At 52.3% G+C, this 18,037-nt stretch overlaps 1 protein-coding gene across 5 annotated transcripts; it reads left to right on the top strand.

Annotated features, from left to right (window-relative positions):
* Nucleotides 1-748: 748 nt before the first annotated feature.
* Aifm3 (apoptosis inducing factor mitochondria associated 3) lies at nucleotides 749-17,319 on the top strand. 5 transcript variants are annotated; one of them, XM_032899861.1, is made up of 21 exons: nucleotides 749-1,064; nucleotides 2,376-2,566; nucleotides 3,026-3,205; nucleotides 9,580-9,793; nucleotides 10,001-10,110; nucleotides 10,306-10,415; nucleotides 10,507-10,551; nucleotides 10,768-10,861; nucleotides 10,944-11,056; nucleotides 11,495-11,581; nucleotides 11,929-12,020; nucleotides 12,109-12,239; nucleotides 12,340-12,455; nucleotides 12,557-12,628; nucleotides 12,732-12,795; nucleotides 13,321-13,397; nucleotides 13,499-13,616; nucleotides 14,781-14,879; nucleotides 15,539-15,614; nucleotides 16,077-16,181; nucleotides 16,728-17,319. In XM_032899861.1, the coding sequence occupies exons 3-21, from the start codon at nucleotides 3,175-3,177 to the stop codon at nucleotides 16,801-16,803; spliced, it is 1,830 nt and encodes a 609-aa protein (XP_032755752.1). In that variant the 5' UTR covers nucleotides 749-1,064; nucleotides 2,376-2,566; nucleotides 3,026-3,174; the 3' UTR covers nucleotides 16,804-17,319. The 5 variants fall into 5 exon arrangements, with proteins under 5 accessions (XP_032755752.1, XP_032755753.1, XP_032755754.1 ...); XM_032899862.1 differs by having other exon boundaries at nucleotides 749-970; XM_032899863.1 differs by lacking the exon at nucleotides 749-1,064 and having other exon boundaries at nucleotides 1,870-2,566; nucleotides 16,728-16,748; nucleotides 16,955-17,319.
* The last annotated feature ends 718 nt before the right edge of the window (nucleotides 17,320-18,037 follow it).

Below are 18,037 nucleotides of genomic sequence, written 5' to 3' on the forward strand. Positions count from 1 at the left end.
GAGCGAGGCCGCCAACATGACTTCTGCTTCTGTGCCCTGGGCAAAACTCAACGCCTAGGGCCATCTTTTCATCTGTAAAATGGGTTAAGATGGACCAGGTGAGCACTGCTTGCTCACTCCCAACAGACCTGTGGGCTCCATGTGGCTAGCAATAACGAAATACTTCCTTGAAATACTGTCCCTGGTTCTAGCGCTTGAGGGACAACCTTCAGTCGACCATCGTGGCTTAGAGATGGAATGAGATGAGCAAAGCAAGACAGTGGAAACATCCAGAAAAAGTGATAATCCAGCCTGGGTAGGCTGGCCACAAACACCTTCCGGGAAGGACAGCACTAGGAGTCCTGGGAAATCTTCGAATACTAAAGGTGGAAAAAGACAGGGCAATAAAACGACATATATGGGAGTGGGGTGAGATGGAGACCTAGGAGGAGCATGATTTGTGTTTTCCTCTTCAGAGATTCAACCTCCACCCTGCTTCAGTCCAGTATGGATGGTTTGGCGACTCACACATGCCTTGGGGGTCTCGAGGTGATGGCTGTAGCTCCGCAGCCTCCTTTGCTCCACTACCGGCAGGTGGCTGGAAACCTCCCGCGACCTGACTTTTGCTGCGGGGCGGGGCGGACGCCTCGGGCTCCGGGCCCGCAGTGTAGCCGCAGCGCCGGCCCCGCCCCCGCCCGCTCCGCCCTGCAGGCCGGCCGCAACCGGGCGCGGATCCCGCCTGCCCGCCCGCCCTCCTCCCGGCCGAGCCAGGTGAGCGCGCCTGGCCCTGTCCCGCACGCGCCCTGCGCCCCGGGCCAGCGCGCTCGCGGATCTCTACCCTGGTGGCCGAGTGGGGCACTCAGGAGGCTGCAGCGACCCCGGTCCTTGCTGCTGCTCCCCAGCACCCCTTTCGGCTCCCTGGAGCCTTCCCTACCTTGTGCTGGTCCTTTGGTTGACTGCTGCATTTAGCGAGGGAGCCGCAAAGACGCCGGTAAGGGTACTGGAAAAGGCTTCCCAGCCCGAGGAAACTGCACGTGCCAAGGCAGGGAGAGTGGACAGGAGGTTGGCGTTGGGGTCCCCGAAAGGTAAATCACAAGCTGAGGAGCTCCGAGGCAGCGCTCTCCAGGGCCCCTGACGCCACTGAGGGCCTAGGATAAGCTGGGTTGGGGGAGGGTCGGGGAGGGGGCCGATCTCTCACTCAACACACACCAGGAGCGAAGAGTGGGACTTGGATTGGAAAAAGAAACAAGCTTCCAGCTGACTTGCACCCCCGGCGGGGTCCTGGAGTCCTGCGGGATCCCGTGGAACCTTTGTGAGGTGGGGGTAACTCAGAACCTGTTTCAGGTTGCTGGAGTTCCTGGGACATGGACACAAACTCCTCATGTGGAGTGTGCAGCAGGGCAATGTTATAACTTTTCTTGGCAGACGTCTCTCCTCGCAGGCCCAAGAAACTTGTCTTTGAGTTGGAACCACTGGCTCTAAACTGGCCTAGGACATCATCATAGGTGGAAGGCATGGTCCCCACCACATCTCCCGCTAGGCCCAAGGAATAAACTCCTGAACACCCGGAAAGGGAGGGACCCCAGATCGAAAAGCCAGTCTGTTTGTAGGGTCTCAGCCCCAACAGGTGAGGCCTGAAACCAGGCCGGAAGCAGGTGGGCAGCCCTGAGATATGGGTGAAACCAGGACTTCTGAAAGGGTTCCGGGGAAGGGAGCCAGAGGGGCAGTTAGCAGCTGAGTTTTATAGACATGCCCTGGTGACAAGGGGGGCTTTGGGTTCCTCCTCCATTGTAATTTGCATCAAAGGTCAGGAGCCGGCAGTGGCTGGTCCTTTCCCACTCTGTTCTTCCACGGGCTCTTTCCTGGGGTCTGGACAAACCGAATGAATGATTCCCGGCACCAGTTCAGTATAAACTTCAGGGAGAGTTTCCAGGTGAACCAGGCCTGCTGTTGGGTAGAATTCGGACAGATTACTTGTAAACAGGGCAGTTACACCTTTGTCCTGACCCTTCCAAAGTCCACATCTTCTAGAAGGCCCACCTATGGCCACAAGGACACAATGGCTGTAGTGATCTGTTTACCAGGTAGTCTTGCCTGCCGGTTTGGAGCCTCAGAGTGATCTGGGGACCTCCCAGGGCCTTACTTATCTTCGGATTTATTAGGGTGAGGAGTGGGGGAGACCACACAGATGCCCCTAACTGCTGCTTGACCTTAAAGAAACCTTGGACCCCAGTCCTATCTTCTGTGGGGCGTGACCTCGGCACTGCACAGCCAGCCTGAGGGGTGGGGGAACTTATGGCTGCTGGGCATGGGGCAGAGGCAGAGCTGTGCGGTTGGTTTCCCTCTTTCCTCAACCCCATCAATCCTGGGCTGGCTGCCCGCTCTTTTCCCCACAGAGCTGGGTTTCCCTGGGGACCAGTGGCTTGGCCTAGCCTCACACCCACAGCCCCCTCCTGGCCACAACTCACGCTAGAAGGAGGGCTGGACCCTCCTGGACCCTGGCCCTCCCTGCCCTGCTGACCAAGGTCCAGTAGTCTCTCTCCATTGCTGGGCTGGGAGCAAGGAGCAGTGACTCTCACGGAAGGAGGTAGGTGACTAGAGATTGCTAGTCAGGGTAGTGGCCAAGGCTAGGGTGGGAACCTTGTCACTCTTCTTGTCACTAGGGTGGAAGAAGAAGGATTCTGGGGACTCTGGTTGTCAGGGTTTGCTATAGACTTAGTGATCTTACCTAGGGGAATTGAGAGTCCCAGAGTCCCCAGACTTGTGGGACTTAGAAAGGGGAGTCTGGGATTAGGTTTCTGCGGTCACAGGGTTATGGGCTGTGGCAGACACTAAACCACAGAGGGTCTCCAACAATGCATGCAGTAAGGGGAGTATGAGGTCCCCATGCCGGGAAGCCTCAAAGGAAGACAGATGTTATCAAGAGTACCCTACAAACGCATTCTGAGCTCCCCATGTAAGACTCTTCTAGGATCCTCCAAGGATGCTTCTGACTCTACCCGCATCTGCATCGGTGCTAGGACCCAATGTCCCATGTCCCCTGCAGGTTCTAAAGCTGTCTAGCTGGCATGGCAGCTCCAGCGTCTCTGAGCGCCACAGGGGGTCCAGTCCTGCAGGGCTCATCCTAGACCTCGGACAGCTGGACAGCCTGCCATCCGTGCTCCCACCAGCCGGGCTAGATCCAGGCCATTCACCATGGGCGGCTGCTTCTCCAAGCCCAAGCCAGGTACCTCCCCTTCTCTGACAGCCTCCCCCTCCCTCTGCATTTCACCAACCTCCAAAGTAGGTCAGGCTAGGCAGGAGCCCAGAATGTTAATGCACTGCAGGCAAGAAGGGTAAAAGCCTAGGAAGGCTCTCGTGGACTCCTCTCCTATAGCTGCCTCTCTTTATTTGGGACTTTGGGTGTTAGTGGTGGGGACAGCAGCTGATTCCTCTAAGAAGGTTGAGTCTAGACGGCTCCTATGCTGCGCTGGGCTAGGGGCCACTTCTGCCATTCTGGAGAAGAGAGGCTTCAGGGGTGTTCTTAGCCACAGTGTGACATCTTTGAGTCTCAGTTTCCCTCTCTATAAAATGGAGCTGGACACTGACCCCTTAGGGTGGCTGACAGGGTATGATGGGCAGGTTCCTGTTCTTCTCATCCTGGGTTACATCAGACATCATCTTGGCCTCTCTGGGCCTCATCTCCTAATTCGTGTGTGTTTGGGTTTTTGTCTTTTGAGACAGGGTCTCACTCTATAGGCCAGGCTGGTTTCATACTCACAGAGATCCTCCTGCCTGTGCCTTGAGAGTGCTAGGATTAAAGGCATGCACCACCCTCTGTCTTCTCCATTTATATAGGACATCGTGGCCCTACCTAGCTCTAGAAAAGCCAGCCAGGGGTAAGGTCATTCCATGTACTAGAGTACATGGGGTCTGCCCTGCCATGGGACTCATATCTTAGGGTTTCCCAGTCTATACATTCCTTCTCCCCTGGTCGTAACATCCAGGAAGCAGGACCTGTAGCCATGACAGCGATGCAGAAACTGAGGGCTTCAGAGCCCAGTGAGTACTCCACCCCTGGCTGGCTCACCCTGCCAGCTAGCTCAGCTCTCCTTACCTGATACCTGTCAGCTCGGTTACCTTGGGACTCATAAGACTTTTCCTTTCGTGGGCCTGAGGTAGGACTTGGGGGAGGGAGCAGGGCTGTGACCCACTGGCAGTGTTGGTGGGGATTCCCTTCCCACCTGGGTCTGTGCCAGGTCCTACAGCCTCTGCCATAGGTGCCCACTGTCTTTGTCTCGGTTTCCTCATAGAGTGGACAGGGAGCGCCTGCAAGGTTCCATGGGAGTCCGTACTGGGCCGCTGTGGGACTGCTTGACTGGCAGAACACCATGGGAACGCGATGTCATTCACGGTTTCTTTTAAATAACCACACTAGCTGGCCTAACCAGGGACCCCTGACTCTAGCACTTCAGATACTGAGCCAGCCATTATCCCCTGACCCAACCCTTGTCTGTTAGTATGGTTTTGTGATTTTCTTTTAAAGATAAGATCTCATATAGCCCAGGCTGGCTTCAGATTCATTATGAGGTTGAGGATGGTCTTGAACTTGCCATCTTCCTACCCCCACCTCATTAATTCTGGAACTACTGAAGTATATGATTATGATTACTTTTACTTAGTTTTGGGGATAGACCTCAAAGCTTTGGGATGCCAGGCAAACATTCTACCAGTTATGACATTTGGTTTTTAAATTTATATTTTTAGGGGTTGGGGATTTGGCTCAGTGGTAGAGCGCTTGCCTAGGAAGCACAAGGTCCTGGGTTCGATCCCCAGCCCCGAAAAAAAAGAAAAAAAAAAAAAGTGTGTACCACCACACCCAGCTCTGTAAATTTATATTTTTATTATTTAAATTCTGTGTGTGTGTGTGTGTGTGTGCGTGTGTGTTCGTGCGCACACACGTGCATTCAGAGATCAGAAGAGACAGATGCCCTTGGACTAGGGTTTGGGGCTGTTGGAGCCCCCTGGGTGCTGGAACTCAAATGCAAATTCTCTGCAAGAACAGTATGTGCTTCAGTACTGCTTGGTTTGGTTTTTTGTTTGTTTGCTTGTTTGCTTGTTTTGTTTTTTTTTTACTTTTATTTTATAAAAATGAGCATTTTTCCTTCATATATCTAAACGCACAACCTGTGTGCAATGCCTGTGGAGGCCAGAAGAATTCATCTGACCTCCTGAACCTGGAGTTACAGATGGTTAATTGTAAGCCATGGTGTGGGTACTGGGAATTGAACTCGGGTTCTCTGCAAAAGCACCAAATGCTCTTGACCTCTAAGCTGTCCTCATCCCCTCCCTGTTCATTAAAAGTCAGAGTTTGCTGTGTAGCTCTAAATGACCTAGAACTCACTACATAGACCAGACTGGGGATTACATACCTGAGCCATCATACCCATTTTATGTTTTTAAACCTTTGTGTTTTAAGGATGAGAGGTTTATTTTGACTTACAATTTGAGGGGACACATTCTGTCATGGTGAAGGCCTGGCTGCAGACGGCCTCGTGGTGGTGAGACAGCTGGTCATTTCTATCTGTCTTTCTCTTTCTCCAGGATTTTACTGTTCTGCTCTGAGCTGGTTTCAAAGTGGCTTAACTCTTTACTGCTCAGAGACAACATTGAAACCTGGGCTCTTTAACGTCTTGGCTGTGTGGCCAGGGGCTGATCACCTCGCTCTGGTCCCCCATGCCATCATGTAGAGTATGGGGAGTCTAGCCTGGCTTTGACCCTCGCATGCAGGAACACTTGCCACTGTGATTGTTTTCTTCCTTTCTGAGGTGGGTTCTGGCCTGCAGCCCCAGGCTCAGGCTCTAGTGGGGTGTGAGGCTCAGGAAGTCCCAGGATGTAGGTATGAGTGTGAGCACTGAGCAGGGTCACCAGGGCCCACGAGGAGACCAGAGCGAGGAGAAGACCTTTGCGTAAACTCTCCCCATCTCTGCTACTCTCAGTGATAGGATATCGATAAGGCATTTGCCTTCTGAGCCCCTCCTGTCTTGTTCTCGAGACAGGGCTTTGCTGTATAGCTCCGGCTGGCCTGGGACTGACTGGCTTTGAAGTCACAGACCTGCCTGTTTCTGTCACCTGAGTGTGGCGATCAAAGGCATGCACCCTTATTCCCGACAGTTCTTTGTTCTTCCTAAGACTTCCAGAACTGGAAGAAGTGGCTGAGGAGAAAAGCTCGGTAAATAAGGTACCCACCGCTCAAACATCAGAATCTGGGTTCCGATACCCAGTACCCACGTGAAAGCCGGGTGTGGTGGCGTGCACCTGTAACCCTAGTATTGAGGGGTAGGAAGAGACAGGTTCATATAGCCAAGTAACCAATCACTGAGGTCTGGATTCAGTGGGAGGTTTCTTGTCTCAAAAGAAAAAAAAAAATTAAAAATAAACCAAAAACCCAAACCACAACTGCAGTTTCCAAAATAGAGCTTTTGTTCCAGTTGTATGTATGATCTGCGAATGGGCAGACGCTCTTTTTGAGGCAGGGTGTTAACCCATGTTAGCCCAGGCTGGCCTGGAGTTCACAATGAAGCCCAGGCTAGCCCTGAGCTTGTGTCCGTTTTCTACCTTAGCCTCCCAAGTGCTGCCATTACAGGGGTCAGTCACTGTCGGTCCTGACAGTTTGTTCCTTGCTTTTGAGGCTGGAGATGGAACCCAGGACCGTGCCATGCTAAGTTGTCTCTACCACGGCCTGTTCTCATTTTGTGACTAAGGTGCCAAGAGGCAATGACAGTGACTGGGCTGCTGATGGATCATGGAACTGGGTTGACCTGGCTCTGTGAGTAAGCAGGCTCCTCCTCCAAGCCGCCCCTTCTGCTCCTGGCTTAATGGCTGCCCGGGAGAGCATCAGATGTGAGCTTGCCTTGGAGCCTTCTGGAAGCATGCAGAGAATAGCAGCCTGACTTAGAGGCTCGCTGGCATCCTGCCAAGCTGTTCCTGCGGACTCCCACAGCTCTCACCACGGAGAGCAACCGAGCCGGACATATTTTCCTTCTTAATTCTTCCAAAAACATTCTAACACCATTACATAAAGTGCGTTAGTTGGAGGCCCTACCTCCACAGTGTGGCCGCATGCTCTCGTGTCCTCTTCACCAGGGCCAGTCAAGGAGCTGCCTTTTCCCTTGTCCCACTGCAGTGGCTAGGCCTGAGGAGAAGGCTGGGGTGCTGGCATGTACAGGGGAACTTGATCCAGCATGTAAGGATCAAGAACCCATGAGGGGCCCACAGGGTCACAGGGCACAACTACAAGAACTGTACCTGAGCTAGTGAGCTCACACTTTTGGGGGCCTGGGGGAGGGGGAGGCTGGGGGAAGGGGAGGCTGAGGGAGGGGGAGGCTGAGGGAGGGGGAGGCTGAGGGAAGGGGAGGCTGGGGGTGGGGCAGCAACTCAGCAGCCAGGCTAATCCTTCTAGCCTTTGTTTCTGAGGTGTCAGGTCTGAGGTGAAGGGGTTCAGAGATAAAAGCAGGTGAGAGGCTTTGATGTCTGGGGGCCTGGAGAGAGAGAGCCACCAGCTCCCAGGATAGTCCATGCTGTGCCTGAGCCTAGCTTCCTCCTCCTTGGCCTCCTCCCTACTGCAGCAGCCCAGGAGACCGGATTACAGCTGCTCAAAATTCTGTTTATTGTTCCCGCCTAATTAAAAAGAGGAAAAAAAAAAGAAAGAAAAGAAAAGAAAGAAACCAGGCATGTCATGGAAATGCAGAAAAGTTCAAAGAAGAAAATGTCAGTCTCTAGCTACATACCGCTATCCTGGAGTAGCCCCAAGGACACTGGGCAGCCTCTGGGTGGGAGCCATGCGTCTGCTCTTCTGTCCTGTATACAACTACACATCCTTAGTGATTTCACTGCCAGGGCTGCAGACCCTGTGCACAGAGATGTCAACCACATGGGGTTTGCTAAATGAGAATAAATCTCAAACTGATGGACATAGCTATATTAAGGAGCGGAAAGCAGAGAGGTGGTAGTGCGTGCTTTTAATCCTAGCACTTGGGAGGGAGATGCAGGCTGACATCTAAGTTCAAGGCCAGCCTGGTGCACACAGTGAGTTGGAGGACAGCCGAGGGCTACACTGAAGAACTCTGTTTTAAAAAAAAACAGACAGACAAATAGACAGACAGACAGACAGACAGACAGATAGATAGATAGATAGATAGACAGACAGACAGATAAGTAAAAAAGGTGTTGAAATTAGGGGTTGGAGAGATGGCCGCTCTTCTAGGTTTGATGGACCTAGGTTTGATTCCCAGTACCCACATGGCAGCTCAGAACTGTTATAACTCCATGTCTAGGGAATCTAATGCCCTCCTCTGGTCTCTGTGGGCACCAGGCACACACACGGTGCCCAGCTATGCACGCAGGCAAAATATCTACATACATAAAATAATTTTTTTTTAATTTATATATAAAGGGCTGGAGACATGACCCAGCAGTTAAGAGCACTGGCTGCTCTCCTAGAGGTCCTGAGTTCAATTCCCTGCAGCCAGATAGCAGATCACAACTGTCTGTAACTATAGTCCCATGGGATCTGATGCCCTCTTCTGGTGTGCAGATACACATATAGACAAATTATGCAGGTGCATAAGTAATTTTTTTTTTAAAAAAATTGTATAAATAAGTTGAGATTTTGTCCTGTACTTTGCCTTCCTCTTTGTGGTCTTGGGACGCTGATGACAGGGCTTCACCCACGCTAGGCCATTCTGCCACTAAGGCATGCCCCAGCCTGAGTACACAGTGAGTGCAGCACTGAGTGCACGCACGCCTCAAGCACTGGGCCACTGAACAATAAACAGTCTTTTTTTTTTTTTAATTATTTTTAATTTTGAACAATAACAACCTATTCAAGCTGGAATATCAGTGATCCAATCAGTGCCTACCTGGGACCATACTGCTCAAGAGGCAAAGCAAGATGTTCAAGACTTCAAAGACGTCATCAGCTATGCATTGAACTTGAGGCTATAATAGTCCAACTATATAAGACTGTTTAAAAACAAACAAAACAAAACCCCGAAACAACAACAAACATTTAAAGCTAATGGGAAAGTTGCAAAGACAGTGATTCTCATCTCTACCCCCGCCTTTCTTGGTTTTTGATGCAAGGTCTCACTTTGTATTCTAGGTTGGTCTAGGACTCAGGGGAGCCCTGCTCAGCTCTGGAGTACTGAGATTATAGGTGCAAGCCACTGGCTCAATAGAACAGTGAACACTCGTCCCTTGCCCAGAGTCACTAGCTGTGAGTTGAGCTGTAAATGCATCTCCAAGCAGGGACATGGCCTTTGTCCATCGTTAGATAGATGAGTTCTGCATGGGGGTCTTTCCACCAGACTGGCTCCAGGTATGAAGAGCTGTGCCCTGTGACTCCCTTATTAATTTTGTCACTGGAAAAAAAAATAGAAGTTTCTGGTCTGGCTCTAGCTCAGTGGTGGAGTATTAGTCTGACCTGAGGAAGGCCTTGGGTTCTTCAACGAGAAGAAAACACAGAAGTGGCTTGAAGGCAAGCACCTGTTGCTGGTCTCTTTGGCCCGCGGGGAGGAATAGGGCTGGTTCAGCTAAGGCTCATGACTGCTCTGTCCACAGTGGAGCTCAAGATCGAAGTGGTGCTACCAGAGAAAGAGCGGGGCAAGGAAGAGCTATCAGCCAGCGGAAAGGGCAGCCCCCGGGGTTACCAGGGCAATGGCACAGCACGCCACTTCCATGCTGAAGAGCGTCTGACCACTCCACAGCCCTACCCCAGCCCTCAGGACTGTGTGGAGGCTACCGTCTGCCATGTCAAGGACCTCGAGAATGGCCAGTGGGTGCTGGGCTGCAAGGGTGGTAGGGCCTGAGGTGGGGGCATGCGGGAGGCCACAGGTGACAGGTTGGGCTGAGGCAGTGAAATGGGCTGTCGCTCTGTGCTTCAACTGCTCTGGACTTCCCAAATATTGGACCCTGGGAGGAGATGCTTGCAGGAGGACATGACTAGCTTCTGGCTTGATCTCTGAGCACAGCCCCTCCCCAGGATGCGGGAAGTGGAGCTGGGCTGGGGAAAGGTGTTGCTGGTGAAGGATAATGGGGAATTCCACGCCCTGGGCCATAAGTGTCCTCACTACGGAGCGCCCCTGGTGAAAGGTAAGAAAGTGTGAGGTATATATGGGAGGTGGGACACATCATTCATGCCTATATAGGGATTCCAGAAGGCCCCAGGGCCTTCATCCATTGTGAGGGCTCCTGGGTTGGGGAGAGGTCCAGCAGGATCCAGTACCAGGATCCCAGAGTGCAGTCTCTGGGCATGGCCCTAGCCTGATACTCATTTCTTACTTCTAGGTGTACTGTCCCGGGGACGTGTGCGCTGCCCCTGGCATGGTGCCTGCTTCAACATTGGAACTGGGGACCTAGAGGACTTCCCAGGCCTGGACAGTCTGCATAAGTTCCAGGTAGGGCTGGGAGAGTGGGACGGTGGGAGCCTGTGCTGTGGAGGCAGAGACTGAAGCATCTCAGAGTTTGGTGCTGATGCTGCCCTCTCAGGTGAAGATTGAGAAGGAGAAGGTGACCGTTCGGGCAAGCAAGCAGGTACCAGGGAGACTCAGGGGTCACCAAGGGCCGGGTTTAAGAGGAAGGGTGTTGAGCTGACTGGGAGAGGGTCTCTTGGCTGGAGAAGAGCATGTGGCAAAGCCCTGTGGTGGAAGGGAGCCTGGCGTGGGAGGGGGATGGGGGATTGCAGGGTGGAGATGAAGCTGGGCTGGAGCCTCAGGATCCAAGCTCCGAGCTGCCCTTCACCGCTCCCAGGCCCTGCAGCTGCAGCGGAGGACAAAGGTGATGGCCAAGTGCATCTCTCCAAGTGCTGGCCACAGCAGCACCAATGTGCTCATAGTGGGTGCAGGTTGGTGTTGGGGTAATGAAGGAAAGGGGAAACGTGGAGGGCGGGAGAGGCCTCGGCCTTGGTCTACGGTCCTGTCGCTCAGGTGCTGCTGGCCTAGTGTGCGCAGAGACACTGAGGCAGGAGGGCTTCTCAGACCGGATTGTCCTTTGCACACTGGATCGACATCTGCCTTATGACCGGGCCAAGCTCAGCAAGGTAGGGATGGAATGGGGTAGCACCTGGATCCTTGTTCCCCAGGTCCCTGTCTCCAGGTCCCTGTCACATCCACAGGAGCCTTGCCTGGCATGCATTGGCGGTCTAGCTGTCTGTTCTCTCCAGTCTCCCAGGCCTGTCTGTGGTGCTCTTAAGAGATCTGGGTGTGCTGAGTTCTGTCCTAAAGCTCCAGTATGGTGTGGAGTGTCCTCACTGTCCGTGGGGTCTGCATCCTCTACAGTACAATGAAATGTCATGAGTGGAACACTTAGGCCTTTCATCTTAGCACTTGGGAGGTAGAGGCAGACAGTTTGGTATACATAGCTAGTTCCAGGTCAGCCAGAGCTACAAACAGAGACCCTGTCTCAAAAAAATTAATAAATAAAGATAAAATAGCCACCACCTCACCCTCTGGCCCTCACTCATGACCATGTTCCTCAGTCCCTGGATGCACAACCTGAACAGCTGGCCCTGAGACCCAAGGAATTCTTCCGGGCCTATGGCATCGAGATGCTCACTGAAGCTCAGGTATGAGGAAAAGGTGGGGAGGGGACAGGCAATGAAAATGTTTAAGGAAGCAAGAGGCCGTGGGTACCCCTGGAGGTGTGATGGGTGCTCAGCCCTCTGTGTAGGCCTGGGACCCAGCACTGAGCCTTCTTCCTGGCAGAGGGAAAGGGGGATGATCTGATCCCAGCTAAGACAAGGGAGTCTGTGGAACTTGAATGCACATAAAGGCAGCTTTGAAGGGTTGGGATCGCCCTGGAGCTGCACCTTAGAAGCCTAAGTTCCGGGTTCTGGGGGTCTCGTGGAATCTAAAGTAAGCTACAAGGCCCAAGCCTGTGCTGAGGTCTCCTGCTGCCCACTGGGGCTTGCAGGTGGTCACAGTGGACGTGAGAAATAAGAAGGTTGTGTTCAAGGATGGCTTCAAGCTAGAGTACAGCAAGCTGCTGCTGGCACCAGGAAGTAGGTAGGTCAACATCACTGCCTCTGCCCAACACTAGGCAGCAGGACATCAGTCAGGGTGGGAGATCCTCACTGATCCCACCGAATCTTAGCCCTAAGACCCTGACCTGCAAAGGGAAAGACATAGAGAATGTGTTCACCATCCGCACGCCTGAGGATGCCAACCGCGTGCTGCGGCTGGCCCGGGGCCGAAATGCTGTTGTTGTGGGAGCAGGCTTTCTGGGTGAGTACCTGCAGGGAAGGTGGGTGCTGGTTAGCTACCATGGCTGGTCCTAGGGCGTGAGTCAGAGTGCCAGCCTTGCCACTGCCCGCCCACCACCCAGGGATGGAGGTCGCTGCTTATCTGACTGAAAAAGCCCACTCAGTATCTGTGGTAGAGCTGGAGGAGACGCCCTTCCGCAGGTTCCTGGGGGAGCGTGTTGGTCGTGCCCTTATGAAGGTGAGTCTGTTTCAGTGCTTGGCCTCTAGATGCCCTGGTTGACTTCCCTGGCCCCAGGCCAGAGCCTCACCCACTACCCATGTTCCTCCTTGCTTGTACAGATGTTTGAAAACAACCGGGTGAAGTTCTATATGCAGACAGAGGTGTCAGAGCTGCGGGCTCAAGAGGGCAAGGTAGGCTTTTCTCTGCTGCTGCCGCTGCTGCCAACACCGCTGCCCGCGTCTCTCCCTGTGCTCAGGAACTGTGCCTGCTCGCTTACCCACTCCCTCTCCGCAGCTGCAGGAGGTGGTGCTGAAGAGCAGCAAAGTTCTGCGGGCAGACGTCTGCGTGGTAGGCATCGGTGAGTAGGTGGACAAGCAAGCGCTAGTGAACAGAACTGTCCATGTACACTCTCAACTGACCTTGGACTTGAGCCTCAGTTTCCACATTTGTAAAATGGGACTCCATTAGTACCCACTTCACAGGACCACTGTATACTGGGCTTAGTCCAGGCTCTCATGGAGCGGGTGACTGCTCTCCAGGATAGCAGCTGATACATAGGACACAGACAAGTTTCTGATTGGTTCCTATGCCAATCATAGTTTGGGGAGGAGCCAAGCTGGGGTGGTGGCCACACAAGGTTGGAGAAGCATGGCTGTGGCTCTCCCTCAGGAGAGTTCTATAGCATTTACTGGGGAGACGGTTCCTGAAGCCAGATAGGAAGCAGAGCCTACAGATGGACTTACAGAGGGCAGGATGCTCGAAGTCTCCAGGTGGGGATCCTATGGTGATTAATCTGGAGCAGGCAGGTACAGCAGGGATGGAGAGAGATGAGACAGGAGGACATCGGGACCAGGGTGTGGATGCATGGCTTCTGTCCTGTTAGGTGCGGTGCCTGCCACAGGCTTCCTGAGGCAGAGTGGCATTGGTCTGGATTCCCGAGGTTTCATTCCAGTCAACAAGGTGGGGCTGGACAAAGCGGGTAGGATGCTGGGTGGAGCATGGCTGGACAACCCTGTCAGCTCCCCTGTACCACCCACAGAGCCCTGGCCCTCTCCCCACAGATGATGCAGACCAACATCCCTGGAGTGTTTGCTGCGGGTGATGCTGTCACCTTTCCTCTTGCCTGGAGGAACAATCGGAAAGTGAACATCCCACACTGGCAGATGGCTCATGCCCAGGGTATGGCCAGCCCAGAGGCAAGTTAAGGGCTGGAAGGCCATCCCAGGGTCTCAGCCACCTTCAGGCTCATTCCCCAGTCGTTGATCTGGGGTCTTAAGTTCAAGCGTTGGTGGCTCAGCGAGCCTTATCCAGTGATCAGTCAGTGTACAAAGTGGCCTCTCTCCTGAGACCCTCTGCATACTGTTTAGCTGGACAAACCCGTTTCTGGCCTGTTTGTCTTTTTGCTATCCTTTCTCCTTTTTTGTTCTCAGGGTTATGAATTTGGCAGAATTGCTCCTTGGCCAGCAATCACCCCCGAGAGGGAGGAGGGGAGGAAGGTTTTATTTAGTAGGCTAGCTTCTACTCAGGGCCTGTCTCTCTTGCACCACTAGACTGCCTCCATGGCTGGGTTGAGTTATTGTGGGTTTTGTGGAATTACCTCCCCCAACATTTGGTAGCCACCATGGTTTCTGAACTTCTGCATCATGGACTATGCTCTCAATCCCTGAGATGCAGACATCAGTGTGGTAACTACCTCAGGATCTTACAGGACCTCCATATCTCTAGTCTTGCACAGGGACCTCTACCTCGTCTCACCCTCCCTTCTCCCTTCACCATTATCTGAAGGTCCGATGGCAGTGGTATCTCCCAGTTCCATTATCTGTTCAAATTTAAGCTTTAAAGTTGCTACTAGAGAATAAGGACCCAAAGGCTACTCCCTGGCCATATATAATTAGGGATCTCTGGAGATTCTTAGATGTATTCAACTGTAGATTCACGTGGAGCTGTAGAAGTGGGAAGCCACCTGTGCTAACTCTGCAAGCCCTACACATGCCTGTCATCTCTCCTGTCTGCCGTTGTGCCCCATTGTCTTCCCTCTTTACACCTGCTCTATCTGATCAGTTGTCTGTGTACACAATTGTGAAGTAGTTCACAACCCCAGTAGACCTTTCAGACTTAGAACACATCATTCAAAGAGGAGTAATGTGAGTGGATCTCTGGGGCCAAGCATCCCCTCTGTACCAGTTAACTGTATCCAAAAGTGGGCTACGGGCTGGACAAGATTCCTTCTGTGGGAGGCCTAGACAACAGCCATGCCTGTCAGGGATCCCTAGTGGGCTGAGGGCAGGCAGTGCCGGGGTGGTGAGAGGAAGGATCGAGCTCTCACCACCCTGGGTCTTTCAGGGCGGGTAGCAGCTCAGAACATGCTGGCACAGGAGGCAGAGATCAATACGGTACCTTATCTGTGGACTGCCATGTTCGGCAAGAGCCTGCGCTATGCTGGTAACTAAAAGTTTGTTTCATGGGGATGGGGGCCTGAAGGCACTTCAGGATTAAGTGTGGGGGTTTGGTCCAATAAGAACTAAGAATTGGCAAATAAGAAATGGTTTGGTTCCGGTGCGAACTGTAATCCTAGCACTCCAGAGGCTAAAACGTGAAGATCAGGAATTAGGCCAATGTGAGTCTTAGATGGTAGGGCTAGGAACTGCTTAGGAGTAGAGGGTTGGTGAGATGGCTCAGTGGGTAAGAGTTCTCGCTGACAAACTGCTGATCTGAGTTCTAGTCCTAGAACTCACAATAGTGGAAGGGGAAAAATCAGCTCCTGCAAGCTGTCCTCTGACCTCCATACATGCACGTGTGCATACACACGAGGTAAATACATGTAATTCTTAAAAAAGTCAGAGTAGGACCCAGGCATTGCACATGACTTTAGTCAGCACTTGAGAGCAGAGCCAGATGGATCTCTGAGTTCAGGGCCAGCTTGGTCTACAGAGTGAGTTCTAGGACAGCCAGGGCTGCACAGGAAAACCCTGTTTCAAGAAACCAAGAGGGAGAAGGAAAGGTGGGGAAGGAGGTTGGTTGTTTAGATAGGAGTTAGGAGAGCAGGCTAAGGAGCCATGAAGACTGCCCCTTCCCCAGCTCACATGGACACCCTCCCACAGGCTACGGAGAAGGCTTCGATGATGTCATCATTCAGGGGGATCTGGAGGAGCTGAAGTTTGTGGCTTTTTATACCAAGTGAGAGCAACGGGGTGCAATGGGAGCATGGAGCAGTGGGAGAGCTGTTGGGAATGGATAGTATAAGCAAAGCAGGAGGGGGCTCAGCTAAAAGGCACGTGAATGGCAGGGTGGGGTATTGGGCAGGAGATGAGGAGGAAGCAGCAACAGTCCTCCCATGCATCAAACAATACTGGGCCTTTTGGATATTTCTTTGAGGTAAGTGTTGACACTGAGGTAGCTGTCTACAGCAAGGAAAGACAGACTGGGGTAGAAAAGGAGATAGTAAGACTGGGCCATCCCTGAGCTGTGCCAAGGGTTTCCTTGGGCACTGACAGGACTGGGACCAAACGGAGGGCTGGGTGCTAGGACATCTTGTTTCCCTGGACAAGAGCCTTCCCAGTATCCCAGGTGGACCAAAGGTGTCGGGATCTCAAAAAGGACCACTGCTGCTAGTGGTCCTCAGGCTCCTTCTCTCTGTAGAGGTGATGAAGTGATTGCTGTGGCCAGCATGAACTACGACCCCATCGTATCCAAGGTGGCCGAGGTGCTGGCCTCAGGTCGAGCCATCCGGAAGCGGGAGGTGGAGTGAGTGTGGGTGTGGAGGCTTCGGGGTGTGTGTGGGTGTCCTAGATAGCATCTATGCAAGCTGCCACCCGGGCCTGTAGAGCTCTTCTCCTCACTTCCGGTTCCCATGATTCCTAGGTGAGATGGGGGATGAATTTGGTTTAGAAATTGACAGGATATGATTACAAGGAAACAAGTGTGTGGCCCAGAGAGGAGCCATTGTTGGGGGGTGGAGGCCATGTGATTTGTGCTAAGTTCGGCAGAAGCTAGGTGGAAAAACACAGCAAGTGACGCTCCCAGATATGCCATCCACAGAGAGGTGGGGTGGTTACATGACATCGGGGGCATGAGCCGTTACCTTCATCCCAGTACAGTGCCAGTGAGTCCCCTGTAGTTAGCCTGTGTACAAAGACCTTCCCAGGACCAGGGACAGGCCAGAGGTGACCAAGGGGCTGATGGCTATGTGACAGGGTGAATCCTAGAGTGGAAAGCAGTGGAAGACTCAGTGGATCCGATAAATGACATGCTTTCTCTGGCCTTCTGTTTTTCCCTCTTGCCTTCAAAAAGGTTGTTTATGCTGCACAGCAAGTACGTGCATTCTTTCTTGTTGACCGTCCTGTGCCTTTCTTCCCCAGCCCAATGACTGCACCCTCCCACCTTGCCCAAGTCCATTACCTAGGGGGCACCAGGCTTTGACACAGATCAGTCCCTGTAATCAAGAGTCATAGCTGGTGGTGCCTAGAGTAGGAATCTACCCCCTTCTGCCCTGACCCATCCTCCTCTCATTCCTGCAGGACCGGTGACATGTCTTGGCTCACAGGGAAAGGATCCTGAGCTCTCTCTCTCATGTGGTGGACTTAGGCAGGCCTCTGGGGCACCAAGGTCAGAGACTAAGTCCTGGGGCAAGTGCCAATCTCCAATATCCCAGGATCACCCAAGGTGGAATCTAAGTTCTCCAAGGCTTGCCTTCAACTGTCTGCCTCACCTCCAGAGAGGCTACTACTGCCTCCAGAAGATGATCCGTTCCGAAGGCCTCAGCTGTCACTGACAGCTGGTTTTAGAGGCAGGACAGGCTCTGTCTCTGCTTCCTCTATTAGGACTGTTTTCCCAGCAAGCCCCTTCAACATTACCTTAAAATTAAAACACATGTATCAGCAGATCTGTGTCCCAGTATGATTGGGCCAACACTTACAGCCAGGCATGATGTGACACATCTGTAATAGCAGCACTCAGGCAGAGGTAGGAAGGTCAGAAGTTTCAGTCCATCCTGGACTACATGAAATCTTTTGTTTTTAAAAAGCTTCAGAAGCCAGAGGCAGCTTTTGTATTTGTCCACTTAAGGGAGACAGGAGCTGGGTCCTGCAGACGCCATACTGCCCACAGCAAGCTGAGCTGGTATAATAATAGTGATAATAATAATAATAATAATAATAATAATAATAATATTATTATTATTATTATTAATCACAGCCAGGAGGTGGTGGCACACGCCTTTAATCTCAGCCCCTGGGAGGCAGAGGCAGGCAGATCTCTGAATTCAAGGCCAGCCTGGTCTACAGAGCTAGTTCCAGGACAGCCAGAGCTACACAAAGACTTTTCCTGTCTGGAAAAAACAAAAACCGAAAATCACTTCATTGTTATAAACTCACAAATATACTCTGTTGGATTACAGTAGTCACCCAAAAACCTATCCAGTCCTACTCTATCTATCAACTTTTTTGTTCAGTCAGGACAGCCATTGGCTTTTATAAGCTCTTTTTCATAAGTGCTTACAAAAAAAAGTTAAAACTAGACCAATTAACTAATTAACTTTATATCCATTTCACGACTACATGTGTTCCTTTTGCCTGAACTTCCTGAATCATCATTTCACAGGC

Source organism: Rattus rattus, chromosome 4, assembly GCF_011064425.1.
Source record: "Rattus rattus isolate New Zealand chromosome 4, Rrattus_CSIRO_v1, whole genome shotgun sequence".
NCBI classification, from domain to species: Eukaryota; Metazoa; Chordata; class Mammalia; order Rodentia; family Muridae; genus Rattus; species Rattus rattus.